This window comes from Centropristis striata, chromosome 21, assembly GCF_030273125.1.
Source record: "Centropristis striata isolate RG_2023a ecotype Rhode Island chromosome 21, C.striata_1.0, whole genome shotgun sequence".
Lineage (NCBI taxonomy): Eukaryota > Metazoa > Chordata > Actinopteri > Perciformes > Serranidae > Centropristis > Centropristis striata.
In genome coordinates, this window is record NC_081537.1 from 2,296,798 (window position 1) to 2,317,331 (window position 20,534).

The window sequence follows — 20,534 nt, forward strand, 5'->3', positions numbered from 1 at the left end:
CACACAAGTCTCAAGAAGACAAATCAGTGCAAATATGTGAAACTTTCTTTGGCTTTCTCTTGGTTTTTATAACTTTTAAAACGTCTTTTGTGTTATAAAATGACGTCTCCTTGTTTTATATTTGTCCTCTCTGTGTCTTTAATGTGTCCGTTTATAACAAGTGGGACAATAAACTCATCTCCAGATTTGATATTTAGTGTATTTTGCACTTCAGCATTGCGATTTTTCTTTTTCTTTTTAAAGACGAGACCGTGGGAAAAAGTTAAGTAGTGAAACTTGAGACTCCCCTTCCTCCTCTCATCCTCCTCCTCTCTGTTCTCCTCTCGTCCTCCTTCTTCCTCCTTAACGTGATGACTCCTCCTCCTCCTCCTCCTCCTCCTCTCCTCTGTGTCTCCTCAGGCTTTTCCTCCTGTTCCTTTCCTCTCTCCTCCCTGGCAGTATCAGCGCTCCAGGCCTTACAGGGCGAGGCCAAAGCCCAGCATCCCCTCCCACCTCGCTAGAAAAAGTGAGTCCTATAACCTCCCATAGTTCCCATCAGACACCATTATAACTCCATCACCATACTGGTTCATCTCATCATCAGGCTCCTCTCAGCTGGATGCATGCACCTTACATCAAAAAAGTTGAGAAGAAACTTGTTATACACTACTGGTCAAAAGTTTTAGAACACACCAACTTTTCCAGAATTTAATTGAAAATGATGCAGTTTAATGTCTCAGTGTACTCTGAAATTAATGCACATTTGCAACATTTAAAATTCTTTATTGAGCATGATAGTGTTTTGAAAGTAAAAAAAAAGATTCAAAATCACATTTTATGTTGGACTAAAGGACTAAAAAAAGACACAAAATGACCAAAAAATACACAAAATGACAAAAAAAGACACAAAATGACCAAAAAAAGATACAAAATGACAAAAAAAGACACAAAATGACCAATAAAAGACACAAAATGACAAAAAAAGACACCAAAAGACACAAAATGACAAAAAAGACACCAAAAGACACAAAATGACTAAAAAAAGACACAAAATGACCAAAAAAAAGATACAAAATGACAAAAAAAAGACACCAAAAGACACAAAATGACAAAAAAAGACACCAAAAGACACAAAATGACTAAAAAAAGACACAAAATGACCAATAAAAGACACAAAATGACAAAAAAAGACACCAAAAGACACAAAATGACTAAAAAAAGACACAAAATGACCAATAAAAGACACAAAATGACAAAAAAAGACACCAAAAGACACAAAATGACAAAAAAAGACACCAAAAGACACAAAATGACAAAAAAAAAGACACAAAATGACAAAAAAAGACACCAAAAGACACAAAATGACCAAAAAAAGACATGAAAAGAATTCAAAAATGGACAAAATAGCCCAAGACTCCATAGAGTTAAGTTGTTAACCCATTTCTTGTTCCCTGAAAAAGGCCTACTTGTATAATTCCGAAATGTACATTATTTTCCAGTTTTGGTTAAGCTTACCTTTTTTTATTTACCTCTGGCAGTTCACCACTTACCTTTGGACCCTTTCAAGCTGTTCATTTGACTTGAACTGCTTGAATTTCAATGAAAAACTGGAAAAATTGGGGTGTTCTAAAACTTTTGACCAGTAGTGTATTAAAAATGTATTGTAAATTAGTCTGTTTTACCAAGCTGTTGGCACAACTAGGGAACCGTTCATGGTCACAGCTGTTCCTGCAAACCTAAATCTGATGTTTTCACACGACTAAATGGGCGTTTATCAATCATATAATACAAAAAAAATCTAAAATTAATTGAATTTAAAATAATAAATAAATAAATGCAAAAACATAAATACTTTTAAACAGGTTTTCCAATGCGTAAAAATGTAAAATAATTAAAATACAATAAATAAATAAATAAATAGGGGGGATTGATAGATAGGTAAAATAATTATCTAAATTTTGTGCATCATTTATTTTCAATATTATTTTGGGAAAATTGAATGCCATATAATATATTTATCAAGCCATTTAACTATTAACTAAAATGTAATTACAGTAGAAATGTACTGTTCATTAATTATGGATGTTATAACATAGTTGCCATAGCTCCTCTTCGGCCAATCAGCACCTCCGTTCCAGCCTCATCCATTGGTCAAGTCAGTCTAACTTTTTGCCCAGTTTCGTGGTGAGTGGCAACCTGGTGGCAACCAGGTGGCAACCCGTCGGTAACCCGGTGGCAACCTGGTGGCAACCAGGTGGCAAGAAATGTTCCAAAAGAAAACGTAGGTGCTGATTGGCCGAAGTTTTTCAATGCAATGATTCATATTGAACAATACAAATTCAAATTATGTGATTCAAATTCAGTTTTTTAATGCAATTATTCAAGTTAAGCAATTCAAATTCAAATATAAATAATTCAAATTCAGTTTCTGGTGGCACATATTTCAGCCCATAGATTACAACTTACTGCACCTACTAGCAGTAAATTCAATTGTGTGATAACTTTTGAAATGGGTGTCCTGCACAGATAAGCATGTAAAGAAATTAATTTCAGGATTTCCATTTCTATAAAATCTTTTGTTTAACGCTTTGATGCACAACATGGGTCTAAAATGACCCTCATTCATTCCCTTCATGTTATTTAATGCTGCTGTGTGTTTCTGTGCTCTATCTTTTGATATCAACTTATTTTATGATTGAATATTCCAAGTATTCTTTAAATATCTTGTTTTTGATAACAACTGATCATTATTTCCATTTTGCCTCTCATACTTTATGAAGAAAAAAAGTTTTTGTATTATTACTTCTTGGCTAAGTAGCTTGCTAAGCTAACTACTTAGCCAAGAAGTTAGCTAAGTAGTTAGCTTAGCAAGCTACTTAGCCAAGAAGTTAGTTAAGTAGTTAGCTTAGCAAGCTACTTAGCCAAGAAGTTAGTTAAGTAGTTAGCTTAGCAAGCTACTTAGCTATATTTAGTCAAGAAGTTAGCTAAGTAGTTAGCTTAGCTACTTAGCCAAGAAGTTAGCTAAGTAGTTAGCTTAGCAAGCTACTTAGCTAAATACTTAGCCAAGAAGTTAGCTAAGTAGTTATCTTAGCAAGCTACTTAGCCAAGAAGTTAGCTAAGTAGTTAGCTTAGCAAGCTACTTAGCTATAGATAGTCAATAACTTAGCTAAGTAGTTAGCTTAGCAAGCTACTTAGCCAAGAAGTTAGTTAAGTAGTTAGCTTAGCAAGCTACTTAGCTAAATATTTAGCCAAGAAGTTAGCTAAGTAGTTAGCTTAGCAAGCTACTTAGCCAAGAAGTTAGTTAAGTAGTTAGCTTAGCATGCTACTTGGCTAAAAAATGGATAGGGGTCATTTTTGACCCATGTTGTGCATTAGAAAGGTAATGACATAAAAAGGGATTTTATTCAAAAATGAATAAAGACCATGTTGTGCATCAAAGGGTTAAAAACAGAATTTGAAAAAAGGTCATAAAGGCTCCATATTGGCACACTCTGTTCAGTCTGTTTAAAAAAGGTGCAGCAGCTTCAGTTTATAAAACTATAAAGTAACCTGAAGGGTCGGAAGTCAGAGATGTTTTTAATGGAGATGTGGAGGTTTGCCAGCATAAAATAACTTCAATATTACACTCAGGATGATGTTCAGCTGAATTAAAAGCTTCTGTGTGACATTGAAGGTTATTTCAGAAGGTTCAGATATGAATTTAAGCTGCTGATCTCTTCAAGTTCCTCATTATTAAATGTGTTAATTCCTCTCCTGTATTTACATCCGACACTTCTTTTCCATCCCATTTTATTTTTTCTCTTCAGCCCAAATCTTTGAACCGTAACTTTATCACAGCATGTCCACTGTTACTGTCTGTCTCACACCTCCACTACGTCTGAATAATAATAAACAACTTGTTTTCTTTCTTTCTGTTGTTATTTCCTCCTAACTCTCCTCCCTCTGAACCTCTCTGTGTTTTTATCCTTCTTCTCTGCCTTCGACCAGGAGTGGAAAACTTAGTGCTTTACTTCAGTGACAAAGCATGGTACAGTGGAAACTTTTTTATATCTTTGTTTATCTCCTCTCCTCTCCTCTCCTTTCAAAGAAAAGACACAAAAAGACAAACAAAAAGACACAAAATGACTAAAAAAAGACACAAAATGACAAAAAAAGACACAAAATGACAAAAAACGACACAAAATGCCTTAAAAAAGACACAAAAAGACACAAAATGATTTAAAAAAAGACACAAAATGACTAAAAAAGACACAACAGACACAAAATGACTAAAAAAAGACACAAAATAACTAAAAAAAGACAAAATAACTAAAAAAAGACAAACAAAAAGGCCTAAATGACTAAAAAAAGTCACAAAAAGACACAAAATTACTAAAAAAGACACAACAACAGACACAAAATGACCAAAAAAGACACAAAAAAAGACACAAAATTACCAAAAATGACTTACAAAGACACGAAAAGACATGAAAAGGATTAAAAAATGGACTAAATAGCCCTATAAGACTCCATAGAGTTAAATTGAACACATCAATGCACATAAACATTTTCACAATGTAAACATAAAATAAAGACCCAAGAAATAAAAACACGGGCAACGAAAAATACGTGCTTCCAGTATGCTCTCTTTTATTTTGAAAGGCTTCGAATCAACTTCCGGTCCTGACAGTGCAGCTCTGCAGCCAGACTCTCTTTTGGGAAAAAAAAATTTGGCAGTCGAGTGATTCCCTCTGTCCAACACACACACACACACACACACACACACACACACACACACACACACACAAGGTGAATCCTCTTTTCCCATGCCCTTCCTCTCTCTCTCCTCTTGTTATTCTGTCCATCCTATCATGCATTATTTATGAGGTTTGAACACAAAGACAGACAGACAGACAGACAGACAGACAGACAGATATGGAGGTTGCAGTCCCACTGTCTGCCACCAGATGTCAGTGTTCACCAGGCCATGGTTCTTCCAGCTGCAGATGTTTTCATGTCACTTTGCATGTGTCAAATCTACTTTTTTTCCTTTTTCTTTTACAATCAACAGATTATTGTATTGATCGTACATGTAAATTAACCCTGTGGAGTGTCCAAAAGCTCCAAATAATCCAGACTTGTTGCCTCCATCAGACTAGAAAACAAAGCAGCGTGGAGCCCTACTGTAAATTTACCTCTAAAGTTCAGACAAGCTCAAATAGATTTAGTATAAAATGATAGAACTGGATGGAACCCTCTTATATGTTAGATTTGACACCTTTGTTCACATTTGCAACATTTAAAATTCTTTATTTAACATGATAGTGTTTTGAAAGTTAAAAAAAAAGATTCAAAATCACATTTTATGTTGGACTAAAGGACTAAAAAAGACACAAAATGACCAAAAAAAGACACAAAATGACTAAAAAAAAGACACCAAATGACAAAAAAAAGACACAAAATGACGAAAAAAAGACACGAGATGACTGAAAATAAGATAAAATGACTAAAAAAAAGACACAAAATGACAAAAAAGACACAAAATGACTAAAAATAAGACACGAAATGACTAAAAAAAAGACAAAATGACTTAAAAAAGACACAAAATGACAAAAAAGACACAAAATTACCCAAAAAAGACACAAAATTACAAAAAAAAGACAAAATGACTAAAAATAAGACACAAAATGACCAAAAAACGCCACAAAATGACTAAAAAACGACACAAAATGACTTACAAAGACATGAAAAGGATTCAAAAAGAGACAAAATAGCCCTATAAGACTCCATAGAGATAATGTTTGTGGTGATGTTCTTCATTTTTCATTTGTTGGCCATGAATTTTGTTCCTTTTTTTGTACAACACTCAGTACAGAAAGTGTTTGAGCTGTGTCAGAGCAACTCTGCAGAATGTTTATAAAGAAGAAGACAGTAAATGACAGGATTTACAGTAAACACTTTACTTTGTATTGCAAATGAAAATGACTTACAGTAGAGCAAAGAGGAAAAAAATCATCATTTAGCTGTCATCTACTGTTTTGGTCTTGATTGAGCTTGTGTGTAAAAGGAGTTAAAACTAATTTTAAACGTGTAAAATGTGTGTATTTTGTGTCAAAAGAAGAAGAATTGTGTTAATTGTATCGCCCACACAGGCTGATGTTGTGGTAACTGTGTGAAGAGTTTTGAAAAAGCGTTAAAAGTATCGAACAACGAATCATAGTGGTTGTAAAAAACTGTAACACAGTGTAGTTTCTCATTCTGCTGCTGATAAATCTGCCACTCGTCGGAGCACAAAATATAGATTATTTAAAAGAAATTGTCCCCAACAAATGTTTTTTCTGTTTGTTAGATTAAAATCTACAGTGAAATAGTTAATTGGTAGTATGGAGAGATGGACTAATACATTTTTTGTTGCAAAAAGGAATAAATATAGTAAATAGTAACAGATTGATCCATTAACCCTGTAAATCCCAACAAGCAGTTTCATAGCAATTTCTTGCTCCTGTCACATTTTACTCACATATATTATAATATATATTAACACTTTATATTAGGAAACGCATTCAACATTAATTAGCTGCTTATTAGCATGCAAATAAGTAACATATTGGCTCTTAATGAGTCATTATTAAGTTGTTATTAATGCCTTATTCTGCATGGCCTTATTATACAACCAGTAAGACATTAACTAAGAGTTTTCCCTCAATAACCTCAGAATTATTGATTATTAGTAGTAAGTAAGGAAGTTGTTGTATATGAGTTATGATCTTAATAAGCTTTATTTTGTATGGACTTTATAATCTCTACATAGCGGTGAACGTAACCATGGAAACGGCAAATAGCAGCAAACTTCTCCAGACCTTTGACATGACTGAAGTTTTTGTGTAGAGAGAGTAAAACTTCAAACATAATAAAGTCTTTTGGCTGCAAAAAACAATTATGTTGGTTCTATTAATCTATTAGTTTTTTGACTATTCAATTAATTGTTTAGTCTTAAACATCAGTCAACGGATTAATATGAATGACTTGATTTGTTGGACCAGCAGTCTAAAATAGAGCTGAATAATGAATTAGTTGTAGTTGCAGATTTTCTGACTTTTTGAGATAGTTTTGAGAGTGAAAACGACGTCCACTTAATCTATTTATGTTTCTTTTTTCTCTTCCTGCCTGTCTGTGTCAATAAAGCTCCTCCAGTTATTATTGAGGAATAAAGAAAAGTGTACAGGCCTTAAAAGTTTTACCAATAACATTAACTGACAGAATAATCTATAATAAAGGAGTTTGGCCTCCAAATAGCCACAGCTTGTTTAGTGTAACTTGTTGTTACATCACATTAGATTACATGTCATTTAACTTTTGTCCAAAGCGACTTACAATAAGTTCATTCAACCTGATGGTTCTAGCCTCAGGAACCAAGTACAGAACTTTAAGAGCAAACTAATTGCTACAGGAGTGCTATACGTTAAAGAAGAAGAGCAATTTAATTTTTTTTAAATTATTACTAGTGCAGTGCCCGTAGGAAGTATGTATTCATACATTACATGCCACACTATAATGTCTGCAACTCCATAAAACACTTACTTTTCATAAAGTACCACACCATCCAGCACATACACATTAAACACTGATATTCGCTGGAAACTATTAGAATATTATTGTAAAATGGAACCTTGTAGCCACTTTAACCTCCTAAAGATAGGTAGGATAAATAGACTTCAGATGAGATGAGTCAGGGTGGAAATCCAGAGTGAATTACTGTGTTACTGACCAGGTGGAGGCCTATCACACAATGGGGCGGGGCTACACTAAAGGGGGCGGGACTCTCATAAAATGGGCGGGGCTCCCCAAAAGGGGCGGGGCTCCTATAAAATGGGCGGAGCTCCCCTAAAAGGCGTCCGATCGGAAACAGTGCAATTCTGCAACACATCCTATGTAAATAATGATATTTAGAAAAATTAATTCCAAAATCTTCAAAATCAAGGATGCGCACACACACACACACACACAAAACTTCTTGCTTTATAGATAGATAAAGAAAAGTGGATAGACCTAAAAGTTTTACCAATAAAATTAACTGACAGAATAATCTATAATAAAGGAGTTTGGCCTCCAAATAGCCACAGCTTGTTTAGTGTAACTTGTTGTGTGCATCATCTGAAAGTTTTAATATTGAGGTAAAATCTGAGCCCATTATTTCGTCAGGATCATCCACCGAGAAGAAGTATAAAAAAAGAGGGAGATGTGACCGTAAAAAGAGTGAATTTCTTCGAGTCTACAGGTGCAGCTGCTCAGAGCGAGGCAGATAAAGGAGCAGAGAGGTAACAGCAGATTAGTTATTACTTCACACAAGTTTGCCGCGATCAATAAGCAGAGATTGTAGCACATGATGGATTTCACTGCTGTTTTTTACCTCTCCCTCTGATTCTCGGTGTAAATCGGATTATCAGTGTGTAGATGAGAGCCGGCAGCGGGATCAGAGTGTGGAAAGCAACAAGAAGCTTAACGCTTCTGTATCAGTTACACTCTGTTACATACTGCTCAGTGACACGTTTCTACACCGGGAGAGTGGGGACATTTTGAGAAGGAAGGGCATTTTTAGGTGGAAAGTGGGGACATTTTGGTTCACTGCAATATATACAATCTTTAAGTCTTAGTAAGCAGCTCTATGGAATCAGCAAAGTCATGGCTAGAAGTGTGAACAACTCAAAAATGTCTTTTATGCAGAGTCACACAGTTATGACACAAATAATAATATGAATGAATAAAGTTGAATTTCTCAGAAAAATATATATACAAGTTTTCCAAGTGCCCACATGTGTCACGAATGTTGGGGGGGAAAAGTTCCACATATTCTACATATTGAACTATTTCCATATTTCCAGTGACTCCTGTCCTCTCCTCTCTGCTCTGTGTAAACAGATTTTCAGTGAATATTTTTCAAATGACCGTTCATCTCAGCAGAATCAATCATGGCTTCACAGTGTTGTTGAGGAGCTCAGAGTGTAATGTTTTAAACTGGATTTGGTTGTGATTTAATCTCAAAATTCACCAAAACAATTGTGATTCACAATATTAGCCTGGTAATTATCAAACTTTGCTTAAAAAAAACTAACATTTTTATCAGAAAACATATTTTATTGTATCACATATGGGGCACATCTTTTTTGTTGTTGTGGAAAACAAAAACAATCTTTAACCCTCTGAATCCCAAAAGATTATCACTGAGGTCACAGCAGGACATTTAGTTTTCACAAATACTGTCACTGCAATAACAACCTGAGACCTGAGTTCAGATATGCAGTTCAGGATAATCAATTAATAACAAATATTCCATTAAACCACTCTTTTTAACAATGACGTCCAAAAGCTGGCAACAATTTCTGAAACGTTGTTTTTTGGCTTATTTACACCATTAAATATTGTTATGTAGAACTGTTCAGTGATGGACCATCATCATGCATGACAAGTTTGAGGCAGATTGGACAATATAGGGTCAAGTTATAAGGTCTCGTGTTTTATGTCGAAACGCCATATTTAGCCGCCCTGCCACGCCCCCATAGTGTGACGACCTGCAAAGCTTTTAATAACTTTTGATCCCAAAGGCCTTGTGATGGTACTGAACAAGTCCGAAGTCGATCGGATTAAACCTGTAGGAGGAGGTTGTTAAAGTATGCGGCGCGGAAATGGCGAAAAACGTCTAAAACGCCATTTTCGATCCAAGATGGCCGACTTCCTGTTCGTTTTTGGGTATGGCTTCTTGAGACTTTTTGGTGCGTCTTCCCATGATACATGTATGTACCAAATTTCGTGTCTCTACGACAAACCTGTTTTTGGGCTCAATCCAATTAGGGGGCGCTAGTAGGTCATTTAGCCACGGCCATTTCTGAAACTAATGAAATACGTACAATTTTGACGGGATTTAGTTTTGGCCCAAGTTTGGTGAGTTTTGCAATATGATATAACTAACAAAAACGCGATTCATTTGCCGTTATAATAATAAACGGACCAATTTCAACTGTCTGGCTCGGGCCCTAAAAATAGAAACATTTTAAACTTCACAGTAGAAAACCGTTGAAAAACCAAACTGAAGAAATGTTATTTATAATGAGAGAAACAGATTTATATTCAGCTCCTGTGTTTCTGATCATCAAGCAGCTTTTCAACACTTTCATCAGGCTTTTATTTTTATTTTTTTCTAATAAAATCATAATTCTTCATGTTTTTAATGGTTCAGAGAACACACTCAAACAACTTAAATCAGTCGGACACTTGGGGATCAAAGCAAACAACACATCTGAAGGAATTAATCATCTTTTTACTTCCATCTCAAATAAATCAAATTTTTCCTTGTAAAATTCTATAAAAACTGAATTATATATTATAACACAGGAGGATTCATCGTCCTTGTCTGCCTTATCATATTCAAACACAAGCAAAGTTATTGGCTCCTTTGTGTTTTTGTTTTGTTGTGTTGTTTTTAAAGTTTACGTGTGTTCCATGTAGATTCTTCTGTAACAAGTATTTTTTTGTCAATTATATGGCAGAACAGCGTTTCTTTTGTTGGAAAAATGTTTTATTTTTTACAGTAAAATATGGACTAAAATCCTAAACGGGAAATCAACAGTGCTAATATCATTTTACTGTACAAAAAAGTTGCACCGTATTTATTACGGTAAAGTTCTTTTTTCCCCTCCTTTTCAAATTTGACTTTTATGCTTTTAACCTGTAGCACTTTGAAATTTCCTTTAATGTAAATCGCATTACAAATAAAATGTATTATTATTTATTAATTCCTTCAATCTTGTAGTGTCTTGTGACATTTTTATCTTCACAGTAGCTTTTCTTATTTTTGTGTTTATCTTTGTGAACTGTTGCTTCTTTGTAGTGTTGGGACAACGAAGCCTCATGAAGCATTTTCTTTATTTACGAAGCCCAAGAGATGGCCCTCTTTGTTAATTAACTTAATAATCCAAAACAAATTACCATACTTATATTTAGTAGTGTTTAAAGGAATTTTGTCTGAAAACAGTCAAATGAAAAATAGGACTCCTATTTGTGACCTGTTGCTTCTTTGTAGTGTTGGGACAACGAAGCTTCATGAAGCATTTTCTTTATTTACGGAGCCCAAGAGATGGCGCTCTTTGTTCAACAAAGGGCTGAAAACACACTCAATCACCATTGATGAAGCCTTTTTTTTAAAGCCAAGACCTCCATCTAGTGGGGTCAAAAAATAAAGGAAATGCTTCACGAGGCTTCGTTGTCCCAACACTAATATTTAGTAATTGTGAAAGAATTTGGAGTTCTTTTCATAGAAGAGGTCGGTATATCACTCGTATGTGTAGAACGTTTTTCTAACTTCTTTATTTCGCCTCCTTCCCAACAAGCTCTCATGGATTCCTTCAATCTTGTAGTTTCTTGTGACATTTTTATCTTCACAGTAGCTTTTCTTATTTTTGTGTTTGTCTTTGTGACCTGTTGCTTCTTTGTAGCGTTGGGACAACAAAGCCTTGTGAAGTATTTGCTTTATTTACGGAGCCCAAGAGATGGCGCTCTTTGTAAATTAACTCAATAATTAAAATCAAATTACCATACTTATATTTAGTAGTGTTTAAAGGAATTTGGAAAACTACTTCATAGAAGAGGTTAGCATACCGTCCAAACACTAAGTTTTTCTAACTTTGTTACTTTCCGACAAGCTATCATGAGGTCCTTCGATCTTGTAGTTTCTTGTGACATTTTTATCTTCACCGTAGCTTTTTCTTATTTTTGTGTTTATCTGAAAGCAGTCAAATGTAAAATCTGCCTCCTGTTTGTGACCTGTTGCTTCTTTGTAGCGTTGGGACAACAAAGCCTCATGAAGCATTTTCTTTATTTACGGAGCCCAAGAAATGGCGCTCTTTGTAAATTAACTCAATAATCAAAAACAAATTACCATACTTATATTTAGTAGTGTTTAAAGGACTTTGGAATTCTTTTTCATAGAAGAGGTTAGCATATTGTCCCAACATTAAGTTTTTCTAACTCCATTATTTCCGGACAAGCTATCATGGATTCCTTCAATCTTGTAGTTTCTTGTGACATTTTTATCTTCACCGTAGCTTTCCTTTTTTTTCTTTTTTTATCTGAAAGCAGTCAAATGGAAAATCTGCCTCCTTTTTGTGACCTGTTGCTTCTTTGAAGCGTTGGGACAACAAAAGGAATTTGGAATTATTTTTCATAGAAGAGGTTAGCATATCGTCCAAACACTAAGTTTTTCTAACTTCATTATTTCCCGACAAGCTATCATGGATTCCTTCAATCTTGTAGTTTCTTGTGACATTTTTATCTTCACCGTAGCTTTTCTTTTTTTATCTGAAAGCAGTCAAATGGAAAATCTGCCTCCTGTTTCTGTTTGTTGCTTCTTTGAAGCGTTGGGACAACAAAAGGAATTTGGAATTATTTTTCATAGAAGAGGTTAGCATATCGTCCAAACACTAATCTGACTCCTGTTTTGTTGCTTCTTTGGTTCCAGTCACAGATATTTCACGCCTCCGGTCAGGAAGACGAGGATCCACTGAGGCACCGCCGCCCAGCTCCAGCACCGCCACCGCAAGCTCCGCCTCCAGCCACCTCCACCTGCTCCGCCCAACCCCCCCACGCCCCCACTGACAGTGTCCCGCCAGGAGGCAGGAGAGGGGAGGAAGGGGAGGTGAAGGAGAGGAGGAGGACCTTCACCGGGTCGCTGCTGCCACCTCAGCCCTCAAAGCTCCACCTCTTCATGTCTCGTGTCTCCAGACCTGCCGCCGCCGCCTCCTCCTCCGTCTCCGCCGCGCCGCCAAAAGCGAGGCCGTCCAGACCCAGCGACCCGGAGAGCAGCAGCCCTGCAGGGTCAAAGGTCAAACCCAGCACCTCCCGCCTCCCCAAACCAAAGATCCACTGAGCTGTCTTCTCTCTGCCTTCCTAACACGCAGTGACGGCAGAAATTACTGATCCACACCTTCTGTTTTCCTCTAAATTCTAGATTCTGAGGTTGAAATGTTGAAATATGTAAAGTTAACTTATTAATTGTTAATATTATTTGAGCACTGTGACTGAAGATAAATGTGTAAACACTTTATTTTACTGGTCCTTAAATGATTTCCCAACAAAAACACTGATATTTAAGCTGTTGACTTGTTAGACAGTGGACTTCATGCAAAAACCGCACAACACTCCTACAAACAGATTTGTTCAATTTCCTCTTATATATATATATTTTTTTTTTCAGCACAAACTCAACTTACGAATGATGAAGTTAACCTTATACATGATGAGAGAAATTTAAAAAAAAGAGCCTCTTCTCTTTAACAAAAGTCAGATTTCAGATGACGACCTGATGAAGTTATAGAATGTCATGAGCAGTTTATACAAAGTCACGTAATCCACAAAATTAAATAAATAAATGAAGAAACAAACAAGTTATATGAAATGTGTGAACTAAAGATTTTGAAATGTAATTATTTGAAATTAATAAATTTATATCACAATATTAAAATCCTTTCTGGTGGATCTTTGAAGCTTTATTTAAAAATGTAAAAACAACAGAAGCTTCAAATGTAAGTAGCGTTTTTATTTTTTAAACATTCTGTTCAGCCCTAATAAATCAATTCAACCCTCTACAAAACCCACCATTGGTTTAAAAAGTATGTTTAAGACTAACCGTAAAAAATTTTTGTAGAACATTGCATCAAAATTGCATGAGAAATAGGGCGTAAATTAAAAAATGCATATTACCGTAGTAGACACTTTTAATTACTGTAAATCAATGAATAGTACAAAACTTTTGAAAAACTGTAGAAAACACATTTTTACTGTAAAAATTATGAAATTTTCATGTACAATAAATGGACAAATACCATATTGTCACAAAGACACATTTACCCTAAAAAATAAAGGGACTTTTCAGTCTAAATTACAATTTTTGCTGATATTTACATTTAAATTCACGGAAAAAAAACCCACTCTGTGATTTTTACGGTGAAGTTCTGGCAACCACAGCTGCCGGTATTTTATCGTAAATTAAACACATTTTTCTTTGCAGTGTAACTGTAAAAAACAGATGTTATCTTGCTGTTTTAACTTATGTTTCTGATAAAAAAGTAACCAAAACTAGGCTTAAAATTGTTATATTTCTGTCAAAATTTACTCTGCAAGTCTGTTTTAAAATTTGTCCAAAAGTTCATTGAAATTCTGTTGCTGGGGTTGGGAGGGCTGATCTGTTATTATTAAGATCCATAAAAGATAATTTACAGTACAACAAACTGTTTCACTGTTTTGGAAGAATCTGCAGACTTGATCCAGTTCATAAAAAATCACTCCATAAAACTTTTTTGTCTTCTTTTCTTGGCTGACTGAACTCTGCTCTCTACATAAAACACACAAAAAACTATATTAAATCTTAAAGTGAAACCCTCTTCGGCTCTGTGGGCTTCCAAATAATCAACTCCAGTTAATCACCGCATGCAGACAAACAATTCAAAACACAATTAATATGAATAATAGCTTTTTCAATAAACATAATCATAAATTAATTACTTTAGTTTAAAGCGGAGGGAAAGTTATCGACAAAAACAAAACCCAAATCAGAACAAAGGGCCACTCAAATAAAGTATTTAAATGATGCTGATATGATGTTTATTTATTTACTTTAGCAGACGAGGATACGGTGTCGTGATGTCGTCGCTCACTGTGTGTTAGGAAGCACTTTTATTTTACTGTTTGTGTGCCTGATTGACTCACTTCCTGTCTGACTTTAAAGCCTGGAAACTTGTTGAACATGCTGCTGTTGCACGCTTCTTCCTCCCCGCCAAGTCTTCCTCGCTGTGGAGTCTCCCGAACAAACCACCTCCATCATCCTCCGTCCTGCTGCTCTGCACAAACAACGTCTCTAAGGTCAGAAACTTCAGGTTTTTTTCTTCCACCTCTGAGAAAACAAACTCTTTATCCTCCCCGTGTTCTGTTTGAGCATCACTTTTCATTTCATTGGTTCAATCTTGGCTTTTCTAATTGTTTTATTCTTGTGAATCCAAGATTTAAGACGTTTATAATTAAATGCATCCATTTTTTCCTTCTCTACATCCTCCTTTCCTTTCCTATATCCTTCTTTCCTTTCCTACATCCTTCTTCCCTTTCCTATATCCTTCTCCCCTTTCCAATATCCTCCTTTCCTTTCCTACATCCTCCTTTCCTTTCCTAAATCTTCCTTTCCTTCTCTACATCCTCCTTTCCTACATCCTTTTTCCCCTCTCTACGTCCTCCTTTCCTTTCCTAAATCTTCCTTTCCTTCTCTACATCCTCCTTTCCTTTCCTACATCCTTTTTTCCCTCTCTACATCCTCCTTTCCTTTCCTAAATCTTCCTTTCCTTCTCTACATCCTTCTTTCCTTTCCTATATCCTTTTTTCTTCTCTACATCCACCTTTCCTTCCCTACATCTTCCTTTCCTTCTCTACATCCTCCTTTCCTTTCCTACATCTTTCTTCCCTTTCCTATATCCTTCTTTCATTTCCTACATCTTTCTCTCTTTCTCTACATCCTCCTTTCCTTTCCTACATCCTTCTTCCCTTTCCTATATCCTTCTTTCCTTTCCTACATCCTCCTTTCCTTTCCTATATCCTTCTTTCCTTTCCTACATCCTTTTTCTTTCTTTACATCATCCTCTTCTTTTCTACATCCTCTTTTCCTTTCCTACATCTTTCTTTCCTTCTCTACATCCTTCTTTCTTTCCTACATCCTCCTTTCCTTTCCTACGTTCTTTTTTCGTTCTCTACATCCTCCTTTCCTTTCCTACATCTTTCTCTCCTTCTCTACATCCTCCTTTCCTTTCCTATATCGACTGTGACAAATGTTATATGAGGTGTTTGCTCTCATTTAGCTCTCAAAGTGCACCAGATTGATGCATTTTACTTCTAAATGTACAACATTTCCTACGTTACGCTCTCGCCTGTTCCTGAGCTGGATATTTCATTTCAGTCAGGAGACATTAACATTTTGTTGAGATCACAAAGCGAGTCACGGTAGAAACGAGCCAGCTGACATTTTCTCTCCATTGACACATCAAGTCAAATATTATCTGATTCATACGGTGATCTTCTGTCAGCGCTGTGTCCTTTCTCGCTTTTTAGTGACAGTATATGCAATAAAATAAAGAATATATTTGCAACAAAAAAACTTGAAAAGTCATCAGTAACTTCCTCCATCAGGGTCGTCCATGTTCACTGATCCAGGTTGTGGTTTGTGTTGACAGGATGTGAAGGCCCAGCTGGGTGGAGGAGAGTGTCCAGGATGGTGATCTCTGACTCTATGCAGATGATGTGGTCCTCTTTTCATCAGATTGGGACCTCCAGGACTCACTGGAGCAGGTATCAAGTCTGACTTTGTGGTTCTATGCTGGAAAATGGTGGACTATACCCCCCTCTGCACCTTTTGTACCAATGTGGTGAAGAAGGAGCTGAGCTGGACGGAGAAGATCACCGTTCCAACCGTCACCTCTGAGCTCTGGGTAGTGACTGAAACAATGAGATGAGATTTACAGAGTTTCCTCTGTAAGGAGTAAAGCCATTAGCCATGTTTCCTTTAGGGGGAAGAGTGGCCACCAGGAAAGTCTCAGGCCACGCCCTCTCAAAAGTCCGCTCACTCTGCATATCTCCATTACAAAAAGGCCCCCAGAGGGATTTAGAGACTCTGGAGGTGACGTTTGGTTTTCGCCGTTGTATAATCGCTTAGTGACAGTTTTTACCATGATCACATACAAGACGGATTAAACACGGGAGACTCAACTGTGGCCGCCGTCGCTAACTGTGCACAATGTCAGCAGCTGATCATAAACAAACCAGCATGGCTAATTATGCACAGCTTCGAATTAACCGGCATCGCTAACTGTGCACTGGAGTGGACACTGTTAGTGTCCATGCTCGTTGTAAACAAACAGATCGCTAAGTGAACACCTCCTGCAGCAGCAGCACATACACACTGTACTGCTACAGAGCTAACTGTTAGCCTGTTAGCACATACACACTGTACTGCTACAGAGCTAGCTGTTAGCCTGTTAGCACATACACACTGTACTGCTACAGAGCTAACTGTTAGCCTCTTAGCAAATTGCAGACTGGACGCTAAGGGGTTAACATCCCCTCCGGCTCTGTGACTGCAGCTGGGAGAGACTGCTGCAGGAGGACTGCTGCTTCGACTCGTTCTTACTCTTCTTAACGAGCCTCGGGACCCTGTCACTAACTGTGCACAACGTCAGCAGCTGATCATAAACAAAGCAGCATGGCTAATTATGCACAGCAATCCGCGGCTCGATAAGAAGAATAAGAACGAGTCTCCAAAAGTCTCCAATAACACCAGAAAAAGTCGCTGGATTTGTCTCCAGTGGCTTTTTAATTTTTTTAAATAGTCGCTAAGGGGGTCTGAAAAGTCGCTAAATATAGCAACAAAGTCGCTAAGTTGCCAACACTGCTTCGCCGGCTTTTACAAATGGCGCGTGTTGTTGTGGCGTGTTTTGAAAAAAAAGATGTGAATGGAAACATGGCTAATGTATCACATGTTAACTTTAGTTTATCATTTTATCAATTTTCACTCACAAATGAATCCCAGATCACGTCTACCTTGCAGGGGGGTTTTCATCACCTTAAAGCTTCCTTCAATAAACACAGCACTTCCCAGAGATATTTCACAATAAAACCTTCCAATGCATGTAGAGATCATCTCGTGAAGCTGCCTTTTATTGTGAAACATTTGTGCAGAAAGTGTAAAAGTCCCACTTGAAAGTAGCTCAACAAAATATAGCAAATTAAGCGTAAATTAAGGCTTAAGACATGTTTAAGAGTTTGCAGTGTGTATCAATGTTTTGCAGGTGAAAGTTTGTCGTTTCCACCACAAGCTGCTTTGTTGTCTATAATCTTTCAATCACTGTATTTACACATATTTAGAATTAAACTTAATATCATGTTGTATCTCCATAACTCAGCCATGAATAATCACAATATGTATCTATGAACAGTATATCCACTCTGCTGTGTCCTGTAATTGTACACTGTGTTGGCTGGGGAAATACTTTTATTTTGAAAAACTTGAAGACAGGAAACTGCAGGATGTTTGTCAACCTAAAATACCTGTCACCTGGGGACTGTTCTAGAAAGCAGGTGATCTGAAAACCAAGTATGTGAACCTTGAAATGAGGGAAACTCTGAGTTTTACGTTCTTCCCTCCTCCACATCCTCCTTTCCTTTCCTATATCCTTCTTCCCTTTTCCGACATCCTTTTTTTCTTCCCTACATCCTCCTTTCCTTTCCTTTCCGTCTCTACATCCTTTGTTCCTTTCCTTCATTATCTTTTCCTTCTCTACATCCTCCTCTCCTTTCCTGCATCTTTCTTTCCTTCTCTACATCCTTCTTCCCTTTCCTTCCCTACATCCTCCTTTCCTTCTCTACATCCTCCTTTCTTTTCCTACATCCTTTTTTCCTTCTCTACATCCTCCTTTCCTTCCCTACACCTTTCTTTCCTTCTCTACATCCTTCTGTCCTTTCCTACACCCTCTTTTCCTTCCCTACATCCTTTTTCCTTATCTACATCCTCTTTTCCTTTCCTACACCCTTTTCCTTCTCTACATCCTCCTTTCCTTTCCTTTCCTTCCTCCTTTCCTTCTCTACATCCAGTTGTTGTTGTTTTTTTTTTTTTCAAAAAAAATTTTCTAACTCGTCGTACGTTCTCTCGACAATTTCCAAATCAACCATTTTTTAAATCTGTTGCCATGGTGAAACGCTCCATTAATGATCCTTTTTATCGCCGTGGTTACTCAGAGCTGATTGAACTCAGATCAGCGTTTCTGGAACCGTAAACTCAGAGTTTCCCATCTGAAGATAAATTATCTCAGAGTTCTAGCTGGAAAAACCACCTGCTGTTTTTTTAATTTATTATTATTTATATTTATTTTGTGTGCAATTACTGTGGAGGACTCTTAACTCTTACTGATGTGATAAACTGTACAGTCTTACCTTAAGTCTTACCTACTGTAATAATAATATTTATTATTATTAATAATAATAATGCTGAGCTTGTAAAGCGTCTCAGTCTGATAAATGCACTTTAAACAACGAGAGGAGATATTCAGCTTGACCCTTTTCTGTTTGTTGATGTTTTAATGCTGCATTCATGTTCATGTTTCACACCAGAAAATGATTTTTAGTTAGTTAGATTGTTGGTTTTAGGTGAAATACTCAGGTGAACTTCCTGAAATGGAGTTTTATGTCAAATGGAAACAACAAAATCAAGATTTTTTTCATCAAGTAAAAGAATAAATGAAAACTGGAGCCGATCCCAGCTGGCATTGGGTCGTCAGACTATCAGAGGGCTGACATATAGAGACAGAGAACTATTCACGCTCTCATTCACTCCTACGGGCAACTTAGAGTCACCAATTAAACCTAAGCTGCATGTTTTTGGACTGTGGGAGGAAGCTGGAGGACCCAGAGAGAACATTTAAACTCCACCCTGTAGCCCCATATATAAATGATATATTCTATAATTAAAGAATATCATGTCTATTATCTGTGACATCACTTCCTGTTTGGGTGCAAACGTTGTCTGGACTGAATCAAGTTTGCGACCCGAACCCTAAAGATGATGTTTGTCTCCCTGGTTGCTTATTGGCTCATATTTATTGTCCTCTCCTGTCATTGGCTGAGATGTTTCTGATGCTGCTGAGAACCTGAACGCTGAAATAAAAACCATCAACACACAAAAACATTTGTTGAGTCTTTTTCAGTGATGATCAGAAATCTGCTGTTGCCTGTTTGTTTTTTTTGTTTTTTTATAAATAAATATATAGAGAACATATGAGAAAGCAAATAAATAAGGAAAATATTACAAACTTTATGGCGACTGTGTAGTTGGATAGCAATTTTTAATGCACCAGTATTCAATTTGAAGCTGGTCAAGGTGGAGCTACTCCATGAAAGTCCCCTGAAATTAATAAAAAAAAATAACCCCATTATTTCTATTTAAAAATATGTATATTTGGTAGTGTTGGGACAGCGATGACACGAAGGGGAAACCCAGGAATAGGACTCGGATGCAGAGTAGTAGAGAAAAAACAAGGTCTTTATTGTGTCCAAGAAAAACGGAGCAACAGGTAACAAAAGGCGCCTCTAAAAACGAGGGAGAAACTAAGAAAAATACCAAAACTCAACTGAGGAGATTTCTAGGCAAAAAGGGGCAAAAGGCCAACAAAAAATCACTCTTAACGAGGGCTAAGGAAAAATAACAATTCAACAAGACTATGACTACAATTCAACAAGACTATGACTGTGGCAATACTGTGGTTCAGAGCTAGTGGTGCGGACAAAAGACATGACACACTGGCACAGGACAAAGGGGAGACACAGACTATAAGCACATGAGGGTAATGGGGAACAGGTGGACACAATCAGGGAATCAGGGAAGACAATCAGACTGGAGACACATGAGGAAGGGCAAGTGACCTGAAACGAGAGGAGAGTTACTTTTCAAAATAAAACAGGAATTGACAAGACAGAGACAGGACAAAAACGCAACTTGA

The 20,534-nt window shown here is 36.6% G+C and overlaps 1 protein-coding gene across 3 annotated transcripts in view; it reads left to right on the forward strand.

The window, feature by feature from the left end:
- The window catches only part of LOC131959052 (serine-rich coiled-coil domain-containing protein 2-like), a 53,146-nt gene extending 33,425 nt beyond the window's left edge, over window positions 1–19,721 (forward strand). The window contains exons 14-16 of one of the 3 annotated variants that reach the window (XM_059324152.1): window positions 400–505; window positions 3,967–4,006; window positions 12,470–12,645. In XM_059324152.1, coding sequence (XP_059180135.1) covers window positions 400–505; window positions 3,967–4,006; window positions 12,470–12,515 — 192 coding nt within the window. In that variant the 3' untranslated portion in view covers window positions 12,516–12,645. Of the gene's footprint in view, window positions 1–399; window positions 506–3,966; window positions 7,731–12,469; window positions 14,869–16,220 lie in introns of those variants that run through there. The other 2 variants (XM_059324149.1, XM_059324150.1) reach the window with 2 other exon arrangements.
- The last annotated feature ends 813 nt before the right edge of the window (window positions 19,722–20,534 follow it).